At 37.6% G+C, this 24,345-nt stretch overlaps 1 protein-coding gene across 5 annotated transcripts in view; it reads right to left on the bottom strand.

The window, feature by feature from the left end:
• The window catches only part of map4k1 (mitogen-activated protein kinase kinase kinase kinase 1), a 52,151-nt gene extending 28,255 nt beyond the window's left edge, over positions 1-23,896 (bottom strand). For 2 of the 5 annotated variants that reach the window (XM_027022949.3, XM_027022950.3), the window contains exons 1-14: positions 23,650-23,896; positions 14,723-14,780; positions 14,345-14,435; positions 13,624-13,688; positions 13,043-13,098; positions 12,777-12,824; positions 12,335-12,377; positions 12,012-12,084; positions 11,185-11,316; positions 10,257-10,319; positions 2,091-2,172; positions 1,854-1,970; positions 1,450-1,531; positions 1,261-1,319 (exon numbers count right to left, since the gene is read on the bottom strand). In XM_027022949.3, coding sequence (XP_026878750.2) covers positions 1,261-1,319; positions 1,450-1,531; positions 1,854-1,970; positions 2,091-2,172; positions 10,257-10,319; positions 11,185-11,316; positions 12,012-12,084; positions 12,335-12,377; positions 12,777-12,824; positions 13,043-13,098; positions 13,624-13,688; positions 14,345-14,435; positions 14,723-14,780; positions 23,650-23,748 — 1,068 coding nt within the window. In that variant the 5' untranslated portion in view covers positions 23,749-23,896. Of the gene's footprint in view, positions 1-1,260; positions 1,320-1,449; positions 1,532-1,853; positions 1,971-2,090; positions 2,173-10,256; positions 10,320-11,184; positions 11,317-12,011; positions 12,085-12,334; positions 12,378-12,776; positions 12,825-13,042; positions 13,099-13,623; positions 13,689-14,344; positions 14,436-14,722; positions 14,781-23,649 lie in introns of those variants that run through there. The other 3 variants (XM_081700029.1, XM_081700031.1, XM_081700030.1) reach the window with 3 other exon arrangements.
• Positions 23,897-24,345: the final 449 nt, after the last annotated feature.

Genomic DNA, 24,345 nt, shown 5'->3' with positions numbered 1-24,345 from the left:
ACAGAAAAGACGCTACTTTCACTATCATTTGGGCAGTTGGACTGACCTTAACTTCTAGCAAATTAACCTAGCATGCTGAAGTTAAATTGACTCTCCCTCGCTCTCTCCAAGCTATCTGGACAATCCACTGTAACATACACATGCATCTCCAAACGGTTTAATGGGGTCAACCGCCAGCGACATTTCTCTCATTACCAGTTGGTATCAATATTACCATGAGTATTTATTAATCAGATTAGATGAGTATAATTTTTACCCCTAACCTGTGACACAGCATTATCACTCCTAATTAGTTCCCCACTGTCACAATACGGCCCCTCCTCCGAAACGTCACCCTGTGTGTGTCTGTGTGTGTGTGTGTGTGTGTGTGTGTGTGTGTGTGTGTGTGTGTGTGTGTGTGTTCATCGGTATGGCCACACCCTCCGTGTTCCACACCTGCTCCTCGTTGTGTGTTGTGAGTCTGCATGTATAAAAGTAATCATTTACATGTTACTGTTGTCAGTGTTTGACCCAGAGAGCTAGGTCTAAATGTTATGTGTAAGAATAAATGTATGTTCCTGTTCAATGTGACTCCTTCCCGCATCCTGCTTTACCTACACGCGTTACCCCCACTTCACTGTTCACAACAGCATTCTCTCCTGAGCCTCCTATTAGACTGTAGGCATACTTTCATTACAAATTTATTGATTAATAAGTTTCCTTTGTTGGTCTTGATCAATAAGTAGATTACCCATTTGATTACTCCCATAGGTTGCTTAAAACAATCTACTTACTTTGGGTTTCTCTACACTTTTCTTTATTAGCTAAGCTAGCCACCTGTATCCATCACAAATTGTTCATGTTAAATTTAGCTTGTTTACATTGTTAGGCTTGTTATTATAGTGAGTGTAGTGAACCAGACACTCTTGGTCATTAATAGAATCTTAGTCAATGATTGTTGTGCATGTTTTTAATATCTCTGCTTATTCAATAAACATACCTTGGTTATTATATCTGTTAGCCAAGGGTGATGATATAATGTTTGGTAGGTGAGAAATAAGTAGGTTATTTGGTAGGTTGACACTGAATTATTAATCATTAATAAATTAATTAAAATGAATACATTTTCCCTCTTAATGAGGGTGGTGCACCAATTAACCTTATCAACTGTAATTGATAATATATTAAAAGAATATTAAAACCACCACCATACACTCACACACACACACACACACACACACACACACACACACACACACACACACACAGACACATACTTACTGTTGTCTCTGGTGACTCCTGCTTTTGGTTTATTGGTCTCTGTGTGTAGATTTGATCCACTGAAACAGAAAACATCATTCAGAATGACAGAGGGAGAGAGGTGAGAATAGGAGCATGATGGACCATTATACAGCAAAATAAAAAAAATACACAGAGAGAGAGAGAGAGGATTGTGAGGAATGCTCTTACAGCTGACGTCAGAGTTGGTTCTCTCTGCCTGGTTGTGGCGGTTGATAGAGTGAATTCTCCTGAGAGAATTTGGTGCTAACATCTGTGAGATAATACAAATACACAGAAGGCAGTCGATTCACAGGCATACACGGTTCCATTAGTATACTCAATAAGCTGAAATGGCTGAAATCTGATATCTGTTATGTGGTGCATAAGGGTGTCTTGAGAATGACTGTGTTCATGACTGGTTAATATCTAGTGTTCTTATATAATGTTCTTATAACAGTAATTTCTACTGTTAGGAATCTTCGTATTGCAAGAACATTTATCTCAGGATTTGGATTCCAAAACTCCAGTTCTTTTAGACATTAAGTAATATTCAGTTTGAACAGTGCAAACTGTTTGTGTGTGAGGAGAGGTACCTCAGTGTCTTCGTCATCTGGTTGTATACATTCTTTAAGTTTCTCAGGATGCCTCAATTTTTCCAGCAGTTCAAGAGTTAACTCTTGTCTCAAACATGGCTGAGTCACAAACAAGTGCTAAGAGAGAGAGAGAGGGAAAGAGAGAATTATAGCGTGCAAATCTTCCTTTTTACCCACACTGTCATAGCCCTACGGTGCTGATGGGGTGTGTGTGTGGGGGGGAGGGGGTGTACTCACTGTAAGCATCTTTTTAGCACTTGGCCTTTTTTTGGGGTTCCTGATAAGCATAGTCTTCACAAAGTTATGAAACACATGTGTCCTGATGAAACACAAAAGGTTTAACATACTATCCAGTGTTACTGAACCAAAACCCTAGCAAAATAACTCTAACCATAAATCGATCCTTAATGGTGTATTAGTCAATCCCCCCCCCCCCCCTTTTTTGTAACTAATTAAAATAAACTTAAATGTGCAGAATATAATTTTAAAAAGATATTATTTTAGCAATGGCATCAGCACATGTGTATTAGGTCCCTAAGAAAACCTGTTGGAAAATTGCATTATGGGATGGAATCATGTTTTGTGTTTATATTGATCTTCCATTAAGCCAGACCTACACTATTAGATTTCAGTGGTCTTATAAGCCTGTGACTTATCGGACTGTACAAGATGAAGGCAGTAAAACTTTGTCAGAATTCTATGTCAGACTGTGCAATATTGTGTTTTAAAAGTCAGACTGTATGATAAAGATTCTCAGATGATTGATAGGAAATGACTATGTTCAACATATGTCATCAATAAGCAGGCTAGTATTTGAGGCTGCGCCATAAGTTTCACATCTCCCAATGACGTACTCTCATTTGTGGCTTGTAGACAAGCATTGTAGGATGGTCACACTCTGCGGTCAATTTTCTGACACAGAGTTCTGACACTGCCAGAACTCAAAAGTCATCCATCTTTGAAGAGACATTAAAGCATTCAAAATCACCAATATTACCTCACAACCAAATATATTCATATAGGATTTGGCCTACGACAGCAAAACCATGCTGATTATTGCACAGTGTGTGTCGTATTTGGTCCTCACATAATGCTCATGTATACTGAGGAGGTTAAAACAGAGATTTAATGTAGCTGGTGCATTTATTCACATACCGTTAAATAAAAGACAACTTCTGCACATCAGTTCTAGCTAGCTTGAACTCCTACTACAGCTCTTCCTGTAAACCTATGTGCTCTGTGTAATGTTAGTCACATGACTGTATCTGGGCCAATAGATTTCCATTACACTGATATATACTACATCCCCTTTCCTAGAAGAAACATAACAAAACCAATGCCAAGCATAGTGTCTAAAACAAAAAAACACCAAAATCTAGTTGAACTGGTCCTTCAAGGAACCGAGTGCCTAGAGGAAGTGGAACCTGTCAACGATGATTACCACACAAAAACAAAAGATTGAAAGAGCACTTCTAGAACAGTTCTGTCTCAAACACAATAAACTACATATAATTTGTTCTCTGTACAGTCCTTAACTGAGATCAGGGATCACCAGCACCAGTATATGACAAACTGAAACGTGGCCTTTACCATGAGCCCATCTCAAAATCTTTGAACATGGCAGGTGGATAAACCACTTTTGACACTTCTCGTGTGATTCTCTGGAGTGTCACTCAAAGTGGACATTGCTCCTGCAGAGTGGTTTTGTGGATCAGGTGGTTGTTCTTCACTGGACTGTGAGACATAACTGGAGTCATCACTGTCTTTTGTGAGTGTGACACTGGAGCTTTTAAGAGGCCTCAAATGTCTTTGATTATGTAAATATCTCTGGCCTGCCAGTGTCACCACATCATATGACTGTGGCTCCTGCATCTTGTGTTACTTTAGAGCTGAGGCCCATCACTTTGGAATTGCCATCACAGTCGTGGCATCTGGTTCTAACATACATAGCAGAAGCATGTGTTGATTGTAATATGCTGCCTACCTCTGTTGCAATTGCACTAGTCTGTCCATGAGTAATGTGGGTTTGTTTTGGTTTCATCAGTGCATTAGAAACTGCAGTATTGCATCTGAGAACTCTTCCCATCAATATTTCAGCTGATGAGAGACCCAGTCCAGTCACCAAATGTTCCTGCGAGCAAGTATGTCAAGGTGAGGATCCGTTTTTGTTTGTTCATCATGGACTTTACTGTATGGATCATTCTTTGTGCCATACCATTTAATCTGGGCTTGAACAAGTCCAGGTGATGCCCCCTTTGCAAACTGATGCATCTCAGCACTGGCAAACAGAACATTATCATTCATTTCTCTAGGGATGCCATGCATGGAAAACACAGTTTTCAGTTCTGCAATCAGTGTATATGCTGTTTTGTCAGAAGGCTGTTGACCTCTGCATATTTGGATAGGTAGTCCACCCTTAGTAGAAAGGACTTGCCTTGAAGCTAAAAAATATCAACATCCAACTTAAAGCAGAGCCATCTGGCAGCTTGTGTGATAGTAATGGCTCTCTTTATTTCTTGGTAGATGTTGCTGAAAAACAGTGCTCCACAATTTGTTCAATTTGAGCTGACATCCCATGGCAATATAGATGCCTATGTGCACTTTCTTTTATGTACTGTATACCTTGGTGTGTGACATGTAGGATCTGCAGTATCATTGGTCTTAGTGCTTTTGGAATGATAATGTGATCTCCTGTCCTTATGATATATTCACTGACCTTGATGGTGTTTCAGATTGGCCAATAATAAAGTAGCACTGGTTTGAACTGTTTTTGGTGCTTCAGCCAACCTTTGCAATGTGTTTCCAACAGCTTTCTGAATGTCATCCTCTCTTGTTGCTTCATGAAGCTGTTTATACATCTCTTCTCCGCTCCTCCATTGCATAGACTGCCCTTTCATTTGTACATATACACTTCTGTCTTCTTAATGGCACGAGATAAGCATGTTTTTTTTCCAGGAGTGTACTTGATCTGATTGTAACTGCAACAACATCCTCTGGAGCCTTACTGGCACCTTTTTAAGACCTAATGAAAGAGGTAAAGATGGGTTCTAATGGTCTGTAGTCTGACTGTACCACAACTGGAAAACCAAACACATATTGGTGCAACTTCCATCAAGCAAACACAACTGCAAGTAGTTCTTGTTCAATTTGTGCATAGTTGTATTTGGCCTCAAATATGCAACTGGTTGACCTTCTTGAAGAAAACAAGCATGAAGTCTATCCTTGAATGTGTCTGCCTGTAGCATTACTGATTTGGCAGGATCAAAGAATCTCAGCACAGTAGCCTCAGACAAAGACCTTTTAAGACTGTTCAGTGATGCTTCAAGCTCATGAGATCAAACAGATTCCATGTCTTCTCTGAACAGCTGCAACAAAGGTGCTGTGATTGCTGCTTTCTTTGATATGTAATGTGCAAGGAATTTAGTCATACCTACAGCCGTTATTTTTCGATCAGACAGAGCTGGCATATTTGTAATTGCTTTCACTTTATCTTTGTCTAGTTGCACACCTTGAAGTGTTATCACTTGACCCATGAATTTCACACTTTACTGCACCTTTACTGCATTGAATTTCACATTTATTTATTGTGCTGTTTTCATTTCCTTGTATAGAATCTCTGCATATTCCTTTTCATCAGAAGCAGAAATGATCATGTCATCTGATATTGTCTTGTTGTTCTTTTGTTGGAAGACTTCAGTGGCCAATTTGATCCCAAATGGTATGTGTTTGAATGTGTAGTGCCCCCAGGGGGTGTTGAAAGTGCAAAAATGTGATGATGGTGTGTCTAGATGGATCTGCCAGTGTCCATCCTTTTAATCTAATATAGAGAATATTCTCTTCCCTGCAAGCTTGCTATGAACATCTTCAGCAGCAGCAATAGAGTATTGTTAACTCTTGATTGCTCAGTTCAACTCATGAGGGTCAAGACAAAGTCATAGAGATCCATTCTTCTTTGTTGGCTGTGACAGGAGTGATCTACTTGCCCTAGATTAGTTAGTGCCCACCTCAATTTATCTCTTTTGGCAATCAATAACAACTGGAGTTACATCAGAGTCAATGTGAATATGATGCTCACCTGGAAATTCACCTTTGAAATATTTTATGGTATTGCTTCACAAGCTCCTCCTTTGTTGTAGGTGAGCTCAATCTAATGTCTTCAATGTTCTTTACAACAAGGTTTACATTTACAGCATTTAGCTGACAATTATGACTGAGTACAACTTGAGCAACGGAGGGTTAAGGGTCTTGCTCAGGGCCACAAGAGTGGCAACTTGGCAATGGTGGGGCTTGAAACAGCAACCCTCCAATTACAAGTCAAGTACTTTAACCAATGAGCTACCACTGCCCACAAAGTTTTAGCTTTTGGCATGCTGTTCCACCCAGTATTGGAGAAGCTGTCTGCCTGGTTATAAAGAACAGCAAACTTGTTTCAGTGTGATCAGTGGTGCACATCAAGTAGGCACACCTTGCTGAAGTAATTTTCATATGTTCTTAAGTGACTAGTTTTGTGTCCATGGTTGCCAGATGCAACCACGTCATGTAGCGTGCATGTAGCGTGCTCAGTGCATTTATCTGAATGCATTCAAGGCTGCCAAAATAATGAATCCACAACCTGTACACAACAAGTACAGTCTGTACTGCTTTTGCCATGCACAGGTTTGCAAAATTATTTTTGCCATATGCTCTGCATTTTATTCCATAAGCTGGGTGTTCTCTTGGTCCATGCACTTTCCCACATGTCTGACATGACTTTGTGTTATGCTTTTCCTTTTTCTGTTGGGCAGCATATCCTTTCATGCTTTTTTGATTTGATTTGATTTGTGCTTTGTGGGTGTGGTGGTGGTGTGTGGACTTTACTTTCTTTCTTCCAAGGAGCTATTACACTAATTTGCTCTCTGACAATCTCAACTGCTTTGGAGATGTTTTGAATTCTGTGGCTCTCTGAACATCTTCTCTTTGATATGTTTGTCTGTTACGCTAAACACAATTTTATGCCAAATTATGTCACTCTCAGCAGCCCCAAATGCACAATATTTACTCCTTCATCTCAGCTCTGTTACAAACTTGTCTATATGCTGAGCATCTGCATCGCATATTACCAAAACTGACATCTCTCAAAAATTATATTTTTATGTAGACTGAATGCTGCCAATATCTCTTTCACATCTTGCTTACCATGCTCTGCAATATGAATTTCAAGTGTGTTGTACACTTGAAGCACACCCAGTGCATGTAGTAGAATGACATCCTTGAACTTAACTCCCTTTTTGAGTTTGGCTGCAGTCATATACAACAGATACTTTTGTTCCCATCAGCTCCAATTTTCAGTCACATTTCCTGATAGCACCCAGGGTGGAGGAGTTCTAAGTTGCTCCAGGTTCACACTTTGTGAAGCTATCTCCAGTCAAACTGTGCAGAGTTAAACAGCCATGTCTAATAGGTACAAGCAGAGTTAGCACTTAGCTTTCCTTGCTGTGACCACACCTCGTTTTAGCATGCTGGTAGAAGCTTCTGAGACTGTCATGTTTGGCCATCATATAATGCTCATGTATCCTGAGGAGGAGAGCAATCTAATGCAGCTGGTGCATTTATTCACATGCAAATAAATTCAAGGACAACCACAGCACATCTGTTCTGCCTGGCATTCTGACTTCATGCTCTGCGTAGTACTAGTCAGATGTCTGTAACATAGCCAATAAACACCTATTTCACAGTATGAACATAGCTTTGGTTACTTATTAAGAAATTATTCAAGGCTCTATTGCTCCTACCATCATCTGTTTAACTAAGCAAGAACTAAAAAAATTAAAAACCATGACAGAATCTAATATGCTCCCTGCATCCCCAGGTGCTTGACCTACAGACAAAAAAAAAATGCTGTGCTGCCAAAAACTTCACAACACATAACATAATAAAACAAGAGTTAACATTGGAAGTGCTTTTCCAAAATGGAAAGAATTATTAGATTACATACGAAGTTTGATGCAGAATCAGCTACATTCCTCCAGGAAAGGAATGTAAATGTATAATACCTTTGTCATGGTTAGTCCCTCCCAGCTTCCATGTTCCATGTTTTCCCTGTCTTGTGTATTTTAGCTCCATGCCGTAGTTTCGTTTTCTCTGCCCCTCGTTTGATTGCTCAATGTGTCCCAAATGTTCCTGTTCATGTCCCCTGGTTCTGTTTCCTGTCCTGCCTCATCGTTCCTAGGTCCCCATTTTGGTCTCTGCTTCATGTGGTACTCCTGTTCCTACTCTGTTTTGCCTGATCGCTCTCCTGATTGCTCCTTGAAGCTGTCCTGTGCCCTGAAAGGCTGACACTGCCAAGTTACCAGTCTCCTCCAAGTCCGCAGACCTACCTCCTGATTCACAGGCCTCATGTTCTCTGCCCGTCCTGCCTTGGCCTATGTCTCCTGTTACCCGCGTGCCTCCATTGTTGCCTGCTCCTGTTGCACCATTGTTTCTGCCTTCTCCATTTTGCCTTCTCCTGGTTTTGCTTTTGCTTCTGTTGTGTTGTCTGTCCCTGTGCCCATTTCTGTGCTTGTTCCAGTTCCTGTGTCTCCCTTTGTTTCTGTCCCTTTGCCCATCTGTATATCCGTTCCGGTGCCCGTGTCCATTTTTGTTCCTGTCCCTTTGTGCCTGGCCTGGTCTGTTTTGCGTTTTTGTAATCCTCTTCCTCCCTCCTAGCACTTTTCTTGTCCTCAGTTAGTTTCTGTTGGTTCTGCTCCCGCTTCTGCGCCCGCTCCTGTTCCTGTCGCCTTCTTCTGTTCTTTCTGCTCCTGGTTCTTGTCCTGTTCTGTCTGCTCATGTTGCCCCGGTTTCTGTGTCCGCTTCTATTGTGTCTTCTGTTCCAGTGCTTGTTTCTCATCATGACCCATGTTCGACTCCTGTTTCTGCTCCTGTGTCTTGTCTGTTTCCTGTCCCTGCTCTGCGTCTTGCCCGTACTGTTCCTGTTCGTGTCTTGTCCAATTCCTGTTTGTTTTGGTCTTAACGGTTCCTGTTTGTGCACGCCCCGGTGTTGCACGCATTGGGGGGGGTACACAGTTAGTCCCTCCCAGCTTCCATGTTCCATGTTTTCCCTGTCTTTTAGTTCCATGCCATATTTTTGTTTTTTCCGCCCCTTGTTTGATTGCTCACACCTGTCCCTCGTTTCTATAAACATAGCCTGGATGTTTATTCTAGCCTTCATTTAATCAAGCCTCGATGTGTTTCGTTCTAGCCACGGTTTGTGTTTAGTTGTTTGTGTACCCTAGCCCTTGGTCTTGTCATGTATGCTTCGTGTTGGTAAACTGACCCTGGACTACCCTAACGACTATGACTCTGGATTTGCCCATAATAAATTTCTCTATTACCGAGCAGAGGTTGAGTCAAATGCAATACGGTGGATGCAGTTTATTAGAGAACAAGGGTAGTCCATATATATAATTCATTATTCTACCCAAGGTAATAATCCACAAAAGCAGTAAATGGTGTAAACCAAAACAGATAGGAGACAGGCAAAGAGGGTAATCCAAAGGCACATGCGAAGATCCAGTAAACCAGAATAAATATGCACAATAACATACAGCTCAGAAACATACCACAATATGACAAGACTTTGCAAAGACTGATAAACACAGGGTTTAAAAACAGACAAACAAGGTGATAGCAATAACAGGTAATGAAACTAAGTAGGGGGTGGAACCAAAAGAAACCAAAACAAGGAAGCATGAGGAAACAAAACCAGGAAGTACATAATCATAGTAGCATTGCCATGGAAACTGTGACATTGAGTGTGAACCTGACACATATCAGGGTAAAATCCTAACACTATCACACCCCCAGACACGGCAGATTGATGCCCACTCTGGCCAAATGCTACTGCTATAGCAAGAAACATTTGTAGAGTACTTAGGTAACATGATTAGTCTATCTGAAGATAAAATGTATGTAATGATATGTCATCATAATTTGCCAAGTAGAATAAATCAGTTATTTGCTGGGGTAGAATAGCATTTTAGCCCTCTCCAGATGCTTATCATTTATATAGGCAAGCACTCCCACTCTACCTTAGCTACCTTGTGGTTCACCTTTGCTAACAACTTATTAAATAAGTATTATTAATAAACAGCCTACCTCATCACTTGAAAATGAAGTCATAATTTTGATATTGCTAGAAAACTGTAATTGAATTGAATTGAATTACTGGACACTGTGGCTCTTTGAGTAAAAAAATAATTCCAGTGTTGTGTTAAACTTCTTAACCACTAGTGGTGGTATTTCTTGAATCTTGACTAATGAACCTTTAAGCAATTAAGGGAACAGAAACATCGTTCCATACTTTTTCTATAACAGGGAAATTAAAAACAGCTGAAAGCTCACTAAACACTAATTATTACAATGAAAGCAAAAAAAAACATCTCCTACCACTTGGATTTGTCTTTGAGTTTGGGTGGCTGGTATCCACTTTTAGACATGAGAAATAACACCCTGAAAATGCATCACAGCAAAATAAACATCTACATCACATCTATATATATATATATATATATATATATATATATATATATATATATATATATATACATATATATATATATATATATGTATATATATGTATATATATGTATGTAAAGGTAAAACAATATATACAATATATACTAAACATATACTAAACATTCAATGATTTCAAATCATTTCAAATGATCTGCCCCTTCATCTGTAAATTTTTATTTAAGGGGCTGTTCCAGCTCAGTTGTGACTTAATCTGTACATACTGCAACTGTATTAGAACAGAACACAACAAAATAAATTGTATTTGAAACTAATAAATGCAGAAATGCACGACATATTTCATGATTTGTTTGTTTGCTTGTTTTTTAACATTCATAAATTTATCTATAAACCAAACATTTTCCAGTTGGAAGAATTTGTAGTTATCTGTTACCAATGTGCTATTTTATTGAAAGTTGAAAGAATGGAAACACTTTACAGGAATATCCCTTCAACAGAAGGATGAAATACAAAAACAACAGAGTTTGGCTGGGCTAAGTGGCAGGTTGATCAAAGCATCATCAATCAGACATGTTGTCTGGATGTAAATGCTTGTGCGGAACAATGTGGAACAAAGGTTCCTCTGTGTGTGTGTGTGTGTGTGTGTGTGTGTGTGTGTGTGTGTGTGTGTGCAGAAATGTACTTACACATACATGTGATGACACTGAGTGGGAGTGTGAGGAAAGACTGTCAGAGTGCATGTGTCTGTGTGTTTGTGTCTTTGTGTGTGTGTGTGTGTGTGTGTGTGTGTGTGTGTGTGTGTGTGTGTGTGTGTGTATGACTCACACATTCATGCCATTACCTCAGTGGATGAACATCAAACAGTGGTGGTTGCAATTCAGCTAGCTCAACAGCCGTGATGCCAACAGACCAAATGTCACACAACTCGTTGTAACCCCCTTTGATTTCCACTGCTGCCACTTCTGGTGCCATCCTGTGGATTAAAGCAGGTACTAGGGCTGTCATGATCTCAGATTTTCACCACAAGATTACAAGCATATGAAAATGCTTTCATACAAGCATATGAAATTTCATGATAATGATATTTTCATGTAGGGACGTGGAGAGTCTATCTATGCAACCATAACTGTATGAATGTATATGAAAAGAACAATTACACTAATTAATGGATAGTGAAAAGGCAACCAGATGAATGGATAAACAAAAGATCCCTAAAGCCTAACATCTGCCTTAGTTACTGACTCTGGATTATTTATGATATTATCATATGTATAGTATTAACAGGATGTCAGTTTTTTCTTTATTGAATATTACAGTTATCATTAATACCAGTATTTTGTATCTTCCCTAGCAGATGCCGTGTCATATAAACAAAGTTTCTTACTGTTTTGTTGGACTTAAGCTATGCAGTGAATGTTGAGTGTTTTTTAGACAAATGCAGAATTCATCTTTCCATGTTCAGTGTCACATCTGTATAGGTTCATGCATTACATTTTGTAAATGTAAATAGATTACAAACTGATCTTCCATGAAGTTTTTACCTCATTGGGATTCATCTTTTAAATATTATTAAAATAAGAAGCCACGTATCCAGAAGACTAACACTAAGAGATTAGTGATAAAATTTCTAATATCTCCCAGTACTTTGTCCTTCTCAGTTAATCTTACCAATATGGTGTCCCTATGAAGGACATCCGACGTGCAAATGTGGCAGTTATCTGAGCTGAGATTCCAAAATCCGCTAAAATATTAGGAGTCGAGAAAGAGAAGGGGACATAAGTTTAAAAACATGTTTGTTTAGAAAACACAATATTTCTGGATCATTCCTTGTATCTCAGGCATCAAAGGAAAATTCCAGATTAAATCTAATTTCAGATACATTCTTGCCAAGCAGTCTGAATCTGAACACAGCTCTTGTTGCCCTTTAACATGTAATGTCTGTGGCAGACCACACTAAGGCTAATACAACCCAACCAGCCCACCATTCTCACCTAATTTCACTTCACCCTGGTCATTCAGGAGGATATTTGCACCCTGAAACAGACATGGTCACTTTAAAACCCCAAAATATTATGACTTTTATTATTTGCCAAATGGTACATTACCACGGGATTATCAGTGAAAAAAATAATAATTTAACTGGAATCTCCTGAAAGATATTTGTGTGGCACAGTTCATGGTCACAGACAGTAAACATATGTGATTTATTTTCTATGATTTATTTTTATAACAGAAAAACCTTATCAAAGTAAACTTCCACCCTAAAATCTGTTTGACTGCAAGCACTCCAAGAAAATTTAGTAATAATAAAATAAAATAAGATAAGCACATATATAAAGTTTAGATTTTAGTATTGTACAGTATTCTATAAAAATAAAATAACAAAAATTAAAAATTCATAATGCATATTGAAATTGCAGTGTTAACATTTACCTTTATGTCTCTGTGTATCTTCTTTTGACCATGTAGGTAATCTAAACCCTGTTAAAAAGTTAAATCAGTTGACCTCAGACCAGTTTTTGCCAGTCAAATCCTATTGAATATAGTTATATGGACAAGGGGAACTAATCTTAAATGAGCTGGCTTGCTGAAATATCTCATCATTGATCTCATCTGATAGGTCTATAGCTCTGAGACAGCTCACCCTAAGGTATTTGTTTGAAATTTGGCTGGGTTTGAAGAAGTATGTTTGAGATTACCTGTAGCATCTCACGACACACGTACGCTATCTGCTGCTCTGAGAGAGGACCAGTTACTGATAGAGGGACAGAGAAAGAGCGATTGGCCTATAACATTGCTTCTGACCTAAATACAACTCTAATATTTAATTTACACAATCATTAGGTTAAACTGAAAAATATTTCCTATAGTTTTCAGAAAAATCCCATTTTATGGATTTGCTTTTTCAGTCTTAATACTTGTTTTGATCTGTGTTTGAAAGCACATTGAAATATGGAGAGGATTATCTACATTATTGAAATATTCACTGTTCATATGCCTGAAAAATAGAATAATTGTTTGGGTTAAAGGTTTTATCTCTATTAATTTTGACAATGTTGCAGTTACATGTTTAAATTTTGCACTATTAATTATTGTTAAAATGATTATTTCAAACATTATAAATAGTTCAGTAATTGCCTTTTAAGTTGTTAGACATAGCCTGTAGGCTTAGACTTAAGTGCAGATACAGGTATTAGAGAGAGAGAGAGAGAGAGAGAGAGAGAGAGAGAGAGAGAAACAACAATCACCAAAGATTGTACTAAGCCATGATTGTACTCACCATGGTAGATATCCTGTAGGGAGCCTCCCCCACAATACTCCATACAGATCCACAGTTTATTTGCCCTACCGTGTACACAAAAGGCATATCAGTTTACTCCCAGTCTAAGGATTTGTATAAAGCATCCTGCAACACTGAACACACCAAAGAACAGCAATGCCACTTATTATAGTTACTATTACAGCATTAATATACAATTCTGACTGAATACAGCTTGAACAATTGAGGGTTAATTGCCTTGCTCAGGAGTGGCAACAAGGGAAACTTGGCAATAATGGGGCTTGAACTGGCAACCTTCCAATTAGTAGCTGACTACCAAATCCCATCATGGTAATAGTTATGTGTGGTCATCAGTCCTTGGCTTAGCAAAATCTTGAAGGTCCTAGAACAATTGGATTTAGAAAGACTGTTCTAGAAGGGCTATTGCTCTAGTTACCTTGCTCTAAAATGCCAGGTTCATCACCTACTTATAAACCCTTTTTAAGATGACTGTGGTGATTTTGAGCAGAAAAGTCTATTTGAGCAGATACTAAACTGCATGCAGTTCTCCACCACTGGAGAGGGAAATTCTGGATAGTAGAATATACTGAGTTCAAATGCAATCCACAGTTTTGACCTCATGTCCTTGGGTGAAGCACTGAACTCTAGGGTTCTCTAGGGGTACAACCCAAACCCTGACCACTCCCCTCCATCCAAGTATGCTTAGATATACTTCTCTGACCTGATGTAGCTGCTATAGTAGGCCACGATGTTGCTGTGCTTACAGCTTTTCACCATCATGATTTCCTGCTGAATCACTGAGAAATCATCCTCTGAGAGGAGAGAAAAGAACAAGAAAAAGCAGGTAAGAGGACACTTATTAGTATGAGGACTGATAAACACCAGTCGTATACTACAACAAGTGCAAAAGCCATTAGCTTTATGCTATCTTTAAGTTGCCATTTTGGATTTGGCCATGGTTTTGTTATGTAATTTACTGGCAGTCTTGAGCCATTACTAGAGCATTTCATATTGAAATGACTGGTGGCTGAGTATTTTTACTGTTAGTTATGTTAAAGCACACTGACAGAGAAAGACATTTAGACAAACAACTGCTTACCAGGTTCCATTTTGATAAGCTTTATGGCAGCCAAATCCCCAGTTTGCTTATTCCGGGCCTGCATACAAAGCAAAGACAAATTTTTTGTTTTCAGTTAAAGAAGTAGTTCAATATATTTTTGCATGTGCCTGAATTTTACTTGCCATGAGACTGATTAGTGGATAAACATGAATCTAACTTGGAGTTTTGTTCCTCAGTTTCCAAGTACTGAAGAAAATAGAAATTTATCAGGGCAAACCACAGTCTACATTTTGGTCTAATTTATTCTCATTGTCCCACAAATGCTGTATGACCACATTTCAAAACCCAGGCAAAAGCTTAGAATGTCACACAAGTCACGCAAATATTAGATAAGAGTATAACAGACATTAATTTAAACTTAACCAAATTATTTTGTGGTGATATTTTGTGTTCCTTATATCTGCCAATTAATAATAAACTGTTACTTTAAAATTCTAGGGAGACCACAAATTGAAAAAAAAACAACAACAAAAAAATATTTTTTCATCAAAGTATACTCATAAGCTCTGGAGCATATGGACACTGACTACCTTAAGCTACAGTGTTTGTCACCTAAGAACTACTCTTCACAAAGATGTAAGTGTGACTACATCTGTAGTTTGATTGCATCTGGGTCTTTTTGCATTAAAAAAGAGGCCTCTTTCAGTTGGTTTGGTCTTGTGGTCTGCATTCACACCTGATGCAGTAAGGACAGTTTAGACAGAAAAGGGGATGCTTAGAACAGAGATGGACAGACCTTTCAGTCATTTACAGAATGGGTTTACCAAGTGGTGTTTTAATATAGCAAATGTTTGTCACTTCTGCATTTTCTGCTAGACGCACACACTCACACACATATACGCGTGCGCGCACACACACGCACACACACACACACACACACACACACACACAGGCATTGTGTCTGTCCTTTATATACACACCCACCCAAGAACAAGTTAAAAATAGGCCATTGATTTTGAGAGTGGAAAATTTAGTAGATGGATTACTGTACCTTATGTGGAGGAGAGGATAGAGGGTCGGAGACATTTGGGGGTTAACCATGATTTAAAATAAATACAAAGATGAGAATGGTTACAAATTATCAGACACACACACACACACACACTTCAATCGCAACACACAATCCGAGCTTTAGAAAGGTCAAACAGGCAAGCAACCAGCAACCACAGTTACACACATTTTGCGTCAGTGTCCGTGGAAACACAGACTGTGGCCATAAGTAATGAAGCACCTCCAAAAAACAACTAAAAATGTTCAGCTTTGCATACCCCAAACTCCACCTCAATAAAACAGAGTTTATTGATTCAGGGTCACAGTGGTGCCTAATGCCCTACTGGCCCATAATGAAGCTCATGCTCCTCTGGAGTGCTGTTGCATCAGGAGCCAGATTAATTAAAAGTAATTTAAATTTAGGGACTAGTTGATTTTTTTTAACGAAAAATTAATTTTTAGTGTATTACCCAAACATGGAATAGCTGTCATTGCTTCCTCTATGGGGTCAAAATAGCCCAATGTTTTGCTACTTCTGCATTTTAACCTACACACTAGAGTACAAAGGAATCTACACACAGTTTCACTTATAGAGAGTATAATAGTGTTGTCAAAATAATAACACTTAAATGTCTAGTATTGTGTGGAAGAGTTTAGCAGTTACAAACATTCCTGCATCATTTGAATAGCATAGAATAATAATTAAGCTGTTGAATTTAGTGGTCAAGATGGGGTATAACACTTCACTGCTAGATCAGCAAGGGGTTTAAATATCAAATGTGAGCAATGCAGAATTTAGCAGGAAGCCAATGTGCGTTTACTAAAGCTGAAGATATATGTTCGTAATTTCTTGTTAGGGTTGTCTAGAAGTTATGGACGCATGTTCTGCTTTTTATTATATAGGGTTCAAATTCCTGCATTTTGAACCAGTCTCTTAAATGATGATATGAACTTTCAGAGATGTTGTTAATATGGGACTTGAAGAACCAGCATCAAGACTTACACCAAGGTCCTTAACTGTAGCTGTAGCTTTTGGTTTCACAAAAAAAAAAAAAAATTAATGAAGGTCTAGGATAAACATAGATACATTGTTTTTAGCAGATGTAGTACCTAACATTTATACTGTTTTATCTGATTTTGGATGAAAGAAATTTCTTGTTATCCAGATTTTATGTATACATTTCTTGTTATGCGGATTTTGTTTTAACGTAGTCTGCCATTCTTGTGTAAAGGTGTTTGCAATTATGTTTACTTGTGACCATGTTTTAATATTGCTGATATCATGGTAATAATGTCAAATCCCCCAACAGTGACAAAAGAGAAACATCCACACTCTGAAGCAGCAGAAGGTCACTGACCACAGTTTGTGACTCCACAAAGAATCTAGAACAGAAAGAATCTACTCATGAAAAGCAGTACAATGGCTCTTATTATGTAATGTGGTTTATTAAGAGATATTAAAAATAAGTAACTGCTAAATTAGTTATTTTGATTAAAAATTTTTCATTTTTTAAATTGCATCATAGCTATGTAAGCCTGAATGTGCAACCAAAAAATACTGTTTTTTATAATGAAGGAAACAAAAAGCAGACAATGTACAAAGCAAACCTACATACTGATACAAGATACTGATTTGTGTTTTGGAGTTGGATTTTTGTGTTAATATGATTTTAACATCTGTAAGAAGAATGGGGCTATGAGTCATCATTTCCTGTTTTTTGTCCTTTTCAAAAATATTGTGTTAATTTTATTTTATTAGATGAATGTTATTTATTTATTTATTTGATTAGAATCTCAATTTTACTTTTCAAAATATTTTATGTTTTACTATTAACTGTGTCTGGGTACTTTTCAAAACACACACACACACACACACACACACACACACACACACACACACACACACACACACACACAGGGAAATATGGTGTAGATAATGATCCAAGAGTCTCACTTCTGTATTTCCCCTTTACAAAGAACACCTGCTTGACAAATGAGCATGCTTCTGCACTTCTTGAGACACACACACACACACATACATACACAAATGGGTATTAACCTTTTCAGCCATACTCAGACTCTTACACAACTCTACATTCATAAAGACATAAAGAGGACTCATCCATTACCAAACAATACAGATGTATCAGTTATTTGGTCATACTCTAAGGTGAATTTTTACTCATCCTTCATTCAGTCCTGAGCACTGTGGACTCAAAGGTTCTTTCCAATCCAGCCAAGATCATAGAATATCTGATCCATGGACAAATAACTACAAAAATTATAAAATATATTGTTCTTGCTGTGATCATGCCACAGCTACAACTGAGGTTTGATTTTGTTTTGAATATTTGGTACATTCTTGCCCTTGTTATAGGAACAGCACTGTACTTTAATCATTAAATAATCAGATTTAACTGATCTTTTACTGTAGGGCACATGTATGCCATATGCTCTTGCATGCTGCAAATATATAGTTTTTTTCATATTAAAGATTCATACATAAGTGAAAATGAGAACAATGGTCATAATGAGGCTTCATAAATTTGCCACAAATAAGTCCAATCATCTGTTAGTATCATGTTTTTAATGATTGCTGTTGATCTTGTTGTTATTAGTTCATTTTCAATACTTATTATTGGTTATGGTGAGTACTGTTAATTTCACTTTAAAAGCCTTCTTGATTATTCAGACTAATTTTGTTTGTTTGTTTGGCATCATTCATACATGTTACACATGCATCACCAATCTATAAAGAAATCATTCTCCAAATCATGGTCTTGATCTCATCTCAGCTTACCGGTTGGTCTTGGACCTTGACTTGGGCTTCATTGGTCAAGATCTGGATTTAGATTCACCTAAGGTGACCCTAACTCAATTTATCAGTCATCAGTAATAGAGAAATAAAGTGAAACCTATCCAGAAAGCTATCTCTGCAGCCACTTCTAGCTGGATACGATTTACATTTAGTTCAGCTTTTTTCAAAATGCAGAAACCAATATCTTTATTTATACTGTCCAGGCAAATAAATAGGCAATTAAAGAATAAGCAAAACTAAATTATGAACTTGGGAGGCCATCCCCACCCATTAATCATTATAATGTGATGTAATGATAATGCCACTGGTGGTTAAGGTACTTGACTTGTTGTTAGAAGGTTGCTGGTTCAAGCCCCGCCACTGTTGGGCCCCTGAGCAAGGCCCTCAATTTGTACTCATGTCATAATTGTAAGTTGCTTTGGATAAAAGCATCAGCTAAATATGGCTGGATTAAGAAAGAGCTGAATTAGTGTCCTGAAATTTTGCTTATTCCCATGCTACCCAATAACAACCTTAGAATATTAGACTAGTACAGATTAAAATTTAAATGGTATTGGCTAGCCTAAAGGGGTTGAATAATTCAGAGACTTTACTGACAGTTAACTTTATTGTGTACACCTGCTATATAGCTGAACCTAAGGGATAGCCATAATGTTTCAATCAATAGTACACTGTAATCCACCACTCCTAATATCACCAATGTATACAGTAGTATCTTACTATACCAGAGTCTTGTACTCTGTGTAAGTTGTCAACCTTTTGAATTCGATTCCTGCGATTTGAAAATGAGAGCGCAATGACATAACCAACATATATGGACTCCAAGAAACACTTTTGCAATATGAGTTCTTATTTATTAATTTGTTATGATCTTACAACAAGATGAACATGTAGAAATTTTCTTTAAGTTAGTCTGTAATTAAAACATTTAAAATGTTTTGAGCAGATCCCCTGGAAAGCTCCCCAGTGGCTTTCTCTGTTGTTTACTCAGAACAGGAGCTAGTGGGTGGGGCTGAGAGGTCACAGTTTACCATGTGAGAGGAGAACAGATGTGTTTGTCAGCCTACAGGCGTCTCTTTATGCTACACCTACACACATACAAACACAATCTAAGTACTTATTAATATTATGTTGCCATGGGTATGTATTTTTTTAAAGCACTGTTTCTTGCAGAGGATCCCCAAGGCTTAATTCTGGGCCCCAAGGCTCTGTGCTTTCACTAGCCAGTATAAAATTATTCATTCATTTTCTTTTGACAGTATGAAAATAATATAAGGCTATATTTGTTTTACCACCTGATGTCAGACCAGATAGCTCTGTCTGACTGCATAAAATCCATTTAGCCATAGGTGTTATGGTAAGACAGAGGGTTTTGTAAATGGAATTGAACCACAGAGAAAAGACATTGATTTTTTACTCATTGTCTCTGAAGGTTTGTCAAGATTTGAAAATTGTCAAGAATCTAGGTGTCAGTTACTAAGGAATGTAAAATGACATACTATCACTTAATATCTCTAAGGTTTGGGACATTATTTCCACAGTCAAGCCTAAGAAACCTATTCATACTTTAGCATCAATGAGACTGCATTACTGTAATGCTTACTTATGAAACATTAATAAATCACTCTGGCTGTGTAACGAGAAAAAACCCTGACTGCTCAGAACCTGTAAAGCCAGTAGTACTGGAAAATCTGCTTTCTGTCACAAAGGCACTGTCTACTGAATTTTCCAAATTGTAGAATTAGCAGTAAATACAAACACAAATGTTCTATAACATACTGGAAAAACAACAAAGTCACTTAAAGGCCCATAAAACATATTATAAAGTGCAAAAAGTATTGTAAAATGTTCAATAAAATTCACCAAAATATAAAAACATTGCTCAAAAACCAATCAAACTGGTTCATTAGACCTACCTCACAGTGGTCTGGTTATAGTCTTAATATGTCTGCTAGCACAATTAAAATTGGTCTGCTGTAACAGTTTGACATATTGTGATTCATGCCTGACTCCTCTGAAGTATACTATATCATTTCTTCACCTTGACGGAAGTTTTATGCTTCACTCCCATAGTTAATAGCTCATGTTTACTTTCTTACTTTCAGACTTTCTGAATTACATTGTGTCAAGTGTCTGTGAATGAATACTAAAGTTAGCTAGTTTCTAACTTTTGCTTAGTTACTATTTAGCTAACATTAGTTAGCTGAAGTTAACTTTTGACTTTATATTAATGTTAGCTAGCTAGTTGAGTTAGCCGATGGCCTGCCTTTCATTTCCAGTGTTGGATTGGCATTTCATTATTAGTATAAAATGTTATATTATCTCATGTTAGCTATCACTGGTGCTCAGTCCTAAGCAGTGAGATAATGTAGAATTTGTTATACAGATACGAATCCTACATTACAGAGTTTTCTACAATATAGAGTTTTCATTTGAATAGTTTTCTAGGCTGGAGTTATCCTTTTGCCTTTTTGATATTAGCTTTTTAATAGGCACCCCCTTTGTTTTCATTCAGGAATTCAGGGGTTCTACCAAGGTGGGTAGTCCATTAAAATCCATATGTGCAGAAGGTTAAATTTGTATCACTTTTTTATACTAAAAGTGTAAGTTGAAACTTGTAAGAATTAGGACATAGAGATGATAAAGCAGCCTATATTAATAGGCTTTTTAAATTATATTAATACTGAGTAGGATAGTATGGGTGAGTATGGTTAGTAATGGATAGTACTGTTTTATATTTATGTGCTGTTGTATTAAGGAAGCAGAGGGAAGTCAGAATGACTTCAGGACAGTCAGTAGGCAGGTCCAACTAGCAAAGAGGTGAGTTAGAAAGGATATTGCACTTAAAGATCCTATCAGACATCAAATTCCAGATATTTAGACAAATAATAATTTCAAAGACAGATGCACATTGATAATACTCTACCCTACTGTTGCTGATGGAATAACAGGTGTTTATGGTTTTGATCAGAATATAAATGAAAGAATGGTGTTAGAAACAAATGACAGACTTCATGAATAATGAAAAACTGCATAGACTTTACTTTGAGGTTTCTTATAGTTACTGTCAGTTTAGCTTGTTCTATTGGAATGTGATTAAAATTAACTCATCATTCTGTACAAGGTGCAACACTGCCATGCCTTGATTTGTGTGACACTACATTAAAATGGAGTTTGGCTCGAATCTCTTACACCAAAATAATTACTACAGTATAATGAACCACAAGTACAAACATACGATTTATGTTTAAGTTTTATAGCAAAACTATATCCTTACTGAAAAGGATGAGGTGGGATATAATCTTTCTGAATGTTGAGAGTAAAACCTTATGTAACCTTATGCAACATAAGGACCACCCACTTTACATCAGAAGAGAAGAGATTCTGGCAAAATAATTTAGCCATTTACTGCACTATGGAATGATACACACTGTATGCCCAAAAGAGGAAGACTAACCTAAGTAGAAAGAAAATGCAAATTTAGGTTCCCTGAGGCTTTATTTAGCAGAGAAGTTAGAATATGTCTGCTTCAGATTGAAATTCTAATTCAGTGGAAGATTGTGTGTTTATATATATATATATATATATATATATATATATATATATATATATATATATATATATATATATATATATATATATATATATATATATAATATATATATATATGTTGTGTGTGTCCATCTTGTTATTTTTGTTAATGTTTCTTTGCCAGCTTAATGATCAAATTAGGTTGTGTGGGAGGCTAACACCTGCCATTTTAGCATTTATTCCAGCTGTATATCTCTTTCTCTCTCACTGTAGAGATGAAAAAGTAAAAGGTTCTATAGCCCCTCGTTTGCATAATACACCCTGCTTTAAAATAAAGATGCCCCCCAAAAAACGCTTAAAACAACGTGAGATCGCCAAACATGGCACAAATTCTAATTAATATTATTAAACTGATGATGTCTCTCCTTAGAGGTGTTTCCCTGTGTAGAATCCCCACAATTTTATCTGTGCTCACAAAAATAAAGCAGCTCATATGAGGAAGGAGGAAATGAAAAGTAAAACAGTAAACCATAAAGATGAATGATGCAGAGCCAAACATGACAAGCAGCACCAAATGCTGCTTCCAATGAGGTCAGAATGCAGAGAGACTGCTTCTTTTCCTTTCTTCCTTTCATTGTCATTTTTCTGCCTTTAGGTCAACCCATACTTTCACACATGTATAATAAAGAACTCAAGTGACCAAAAACCACATTTTTTGTTGTTAAGAAAATGAAGAACGTAAAAAACAGTAGTAATGTAAGAGGCCCTTTGGCATTTGAAGTGTGTTTAAACTGTCACTGCAACAGTATTATGCTGTTTTTAATCACTTAACATGGTTGACTGGTGAGATTTGGGTGCTGCTTTCCTGTCTCTTGGCCAGTGCCTTTCACTTGCACATTTCCGCACCTGCAGTGTCTGTTACACATTAATGCCACCAGATGAGCCTCTCTCTCTCTCTCTCTCTCTCTCTCTCTCTCTCTCTCTCTCTCTCTCTCTCTCTCTCTCTCTCTCTCTCTCTAACACATATACACAGTGAATACACATATTTATCCAAAACCTTTCTCTAAATATCTTTCTTGCACATATATTGCACACAAAGATGTGCCTCTTGAAAGAGCAGCAGGTAAGTGATAACACTCCCAGTAGCTTTGGAAAATGTATCCTGTTGGCCACTGTGGCTGGTCACACAAATCAGAAAGATCAATCTTATCAACATTTCAAGTACTCCCCATTAAACCCTATTAACACAACTCCTAACAAATCTCTGGCTCAACTCCCAAAGTTACATCAGGATTTTGGTTCTTAAAATGCAAGTCCTAATGCAGGTTCAATTTAGAAGTAATCTACTATAAATACTGACATGCAAACACTACAGATTTAGAAAAGCCTTAGAAACATTTTTCAGTGCACACATTCTTAAACGTAAATATATGAAGTACATTATTTCTTTCCATATGTCTTTCTTTAATTTTTTCTTTTCTCTTGCTTATTTTCTCTGAATTGGTAAGATGAGAAAAATTGAAGGTTAGTATGAAATAAAGGCAATAGACTAGCAGTAACCTCTGACCTTAAACACATCTCCATATGTCCCTCCTCCCACACGCAGAAGGATCTCAAAATCTTCCTGTGGGTTCCTGGTGGAGATGTCCAATCCTGCCCTGTCCATTATGCCAGGGACTTGTCAAGCATGCACAACTGTACAAGCACAGACATGCACTCTCCCTCATGTGTGTGTGTGTGTTTCTGTGTTCACTCCTTCAGCCTCACAACAGAACGTTCACAGATCTACTCACAGGTCTGAGCTGGTTATTCACCTTCTTCCTGCTAACCCACAGGAACCTCCCTCTTTTTTTAACTCTCTCTCTCCTGCACACACACACACACACACACACACACACACACAAACACTCATATTCACACACACACCCCCTGCCCATCTCATGAGCTGTGTGCCTCATTTAAATTGAGCGTGGTTTTATTTCCTGTTTGGTGTGCATGTGTGTGCATTCATTCTCTCATTCTCTTTTAGATACATCATGGGTTAAATATGAAATGTAGGTGTGAAGTGTGAATATATCTTCAAACTTAAGTATTAACTATTTAACACAAGCATATCTGTGTGTGTGAAAGAAAGACAGGCAGGGTTGTCAGTGTAAAAGAAAGAGTGCTCTTGTGCTCTGCTCTGCAAAGCTGCACTGCTTTTGTAGCTCTGTATGGGTCCACTTCCTGTAAAGCGGTAAGCGCTTTCACGATTCAGCAGAGT

Source organism: Electrophorus electricus, chromosome 17, assembly GCF_041902795.1.
Source record: "Electrophorus electricus isolate QZ-2024a chromosome 17, ASM4190279v1, whole genome shotgun sequence".
NCBI classification, from domain to species: Eukaryota; Metazoa; Chordata; class Actinopteri; order Gymnotiformes; family Gymnotidae; genus Electrophorus; species Electrophorus electricus.
Note: the sequence above shows the minus strand (reverse complement) of the source record. Positions and strands in the feature narration are given on the sequence as shown.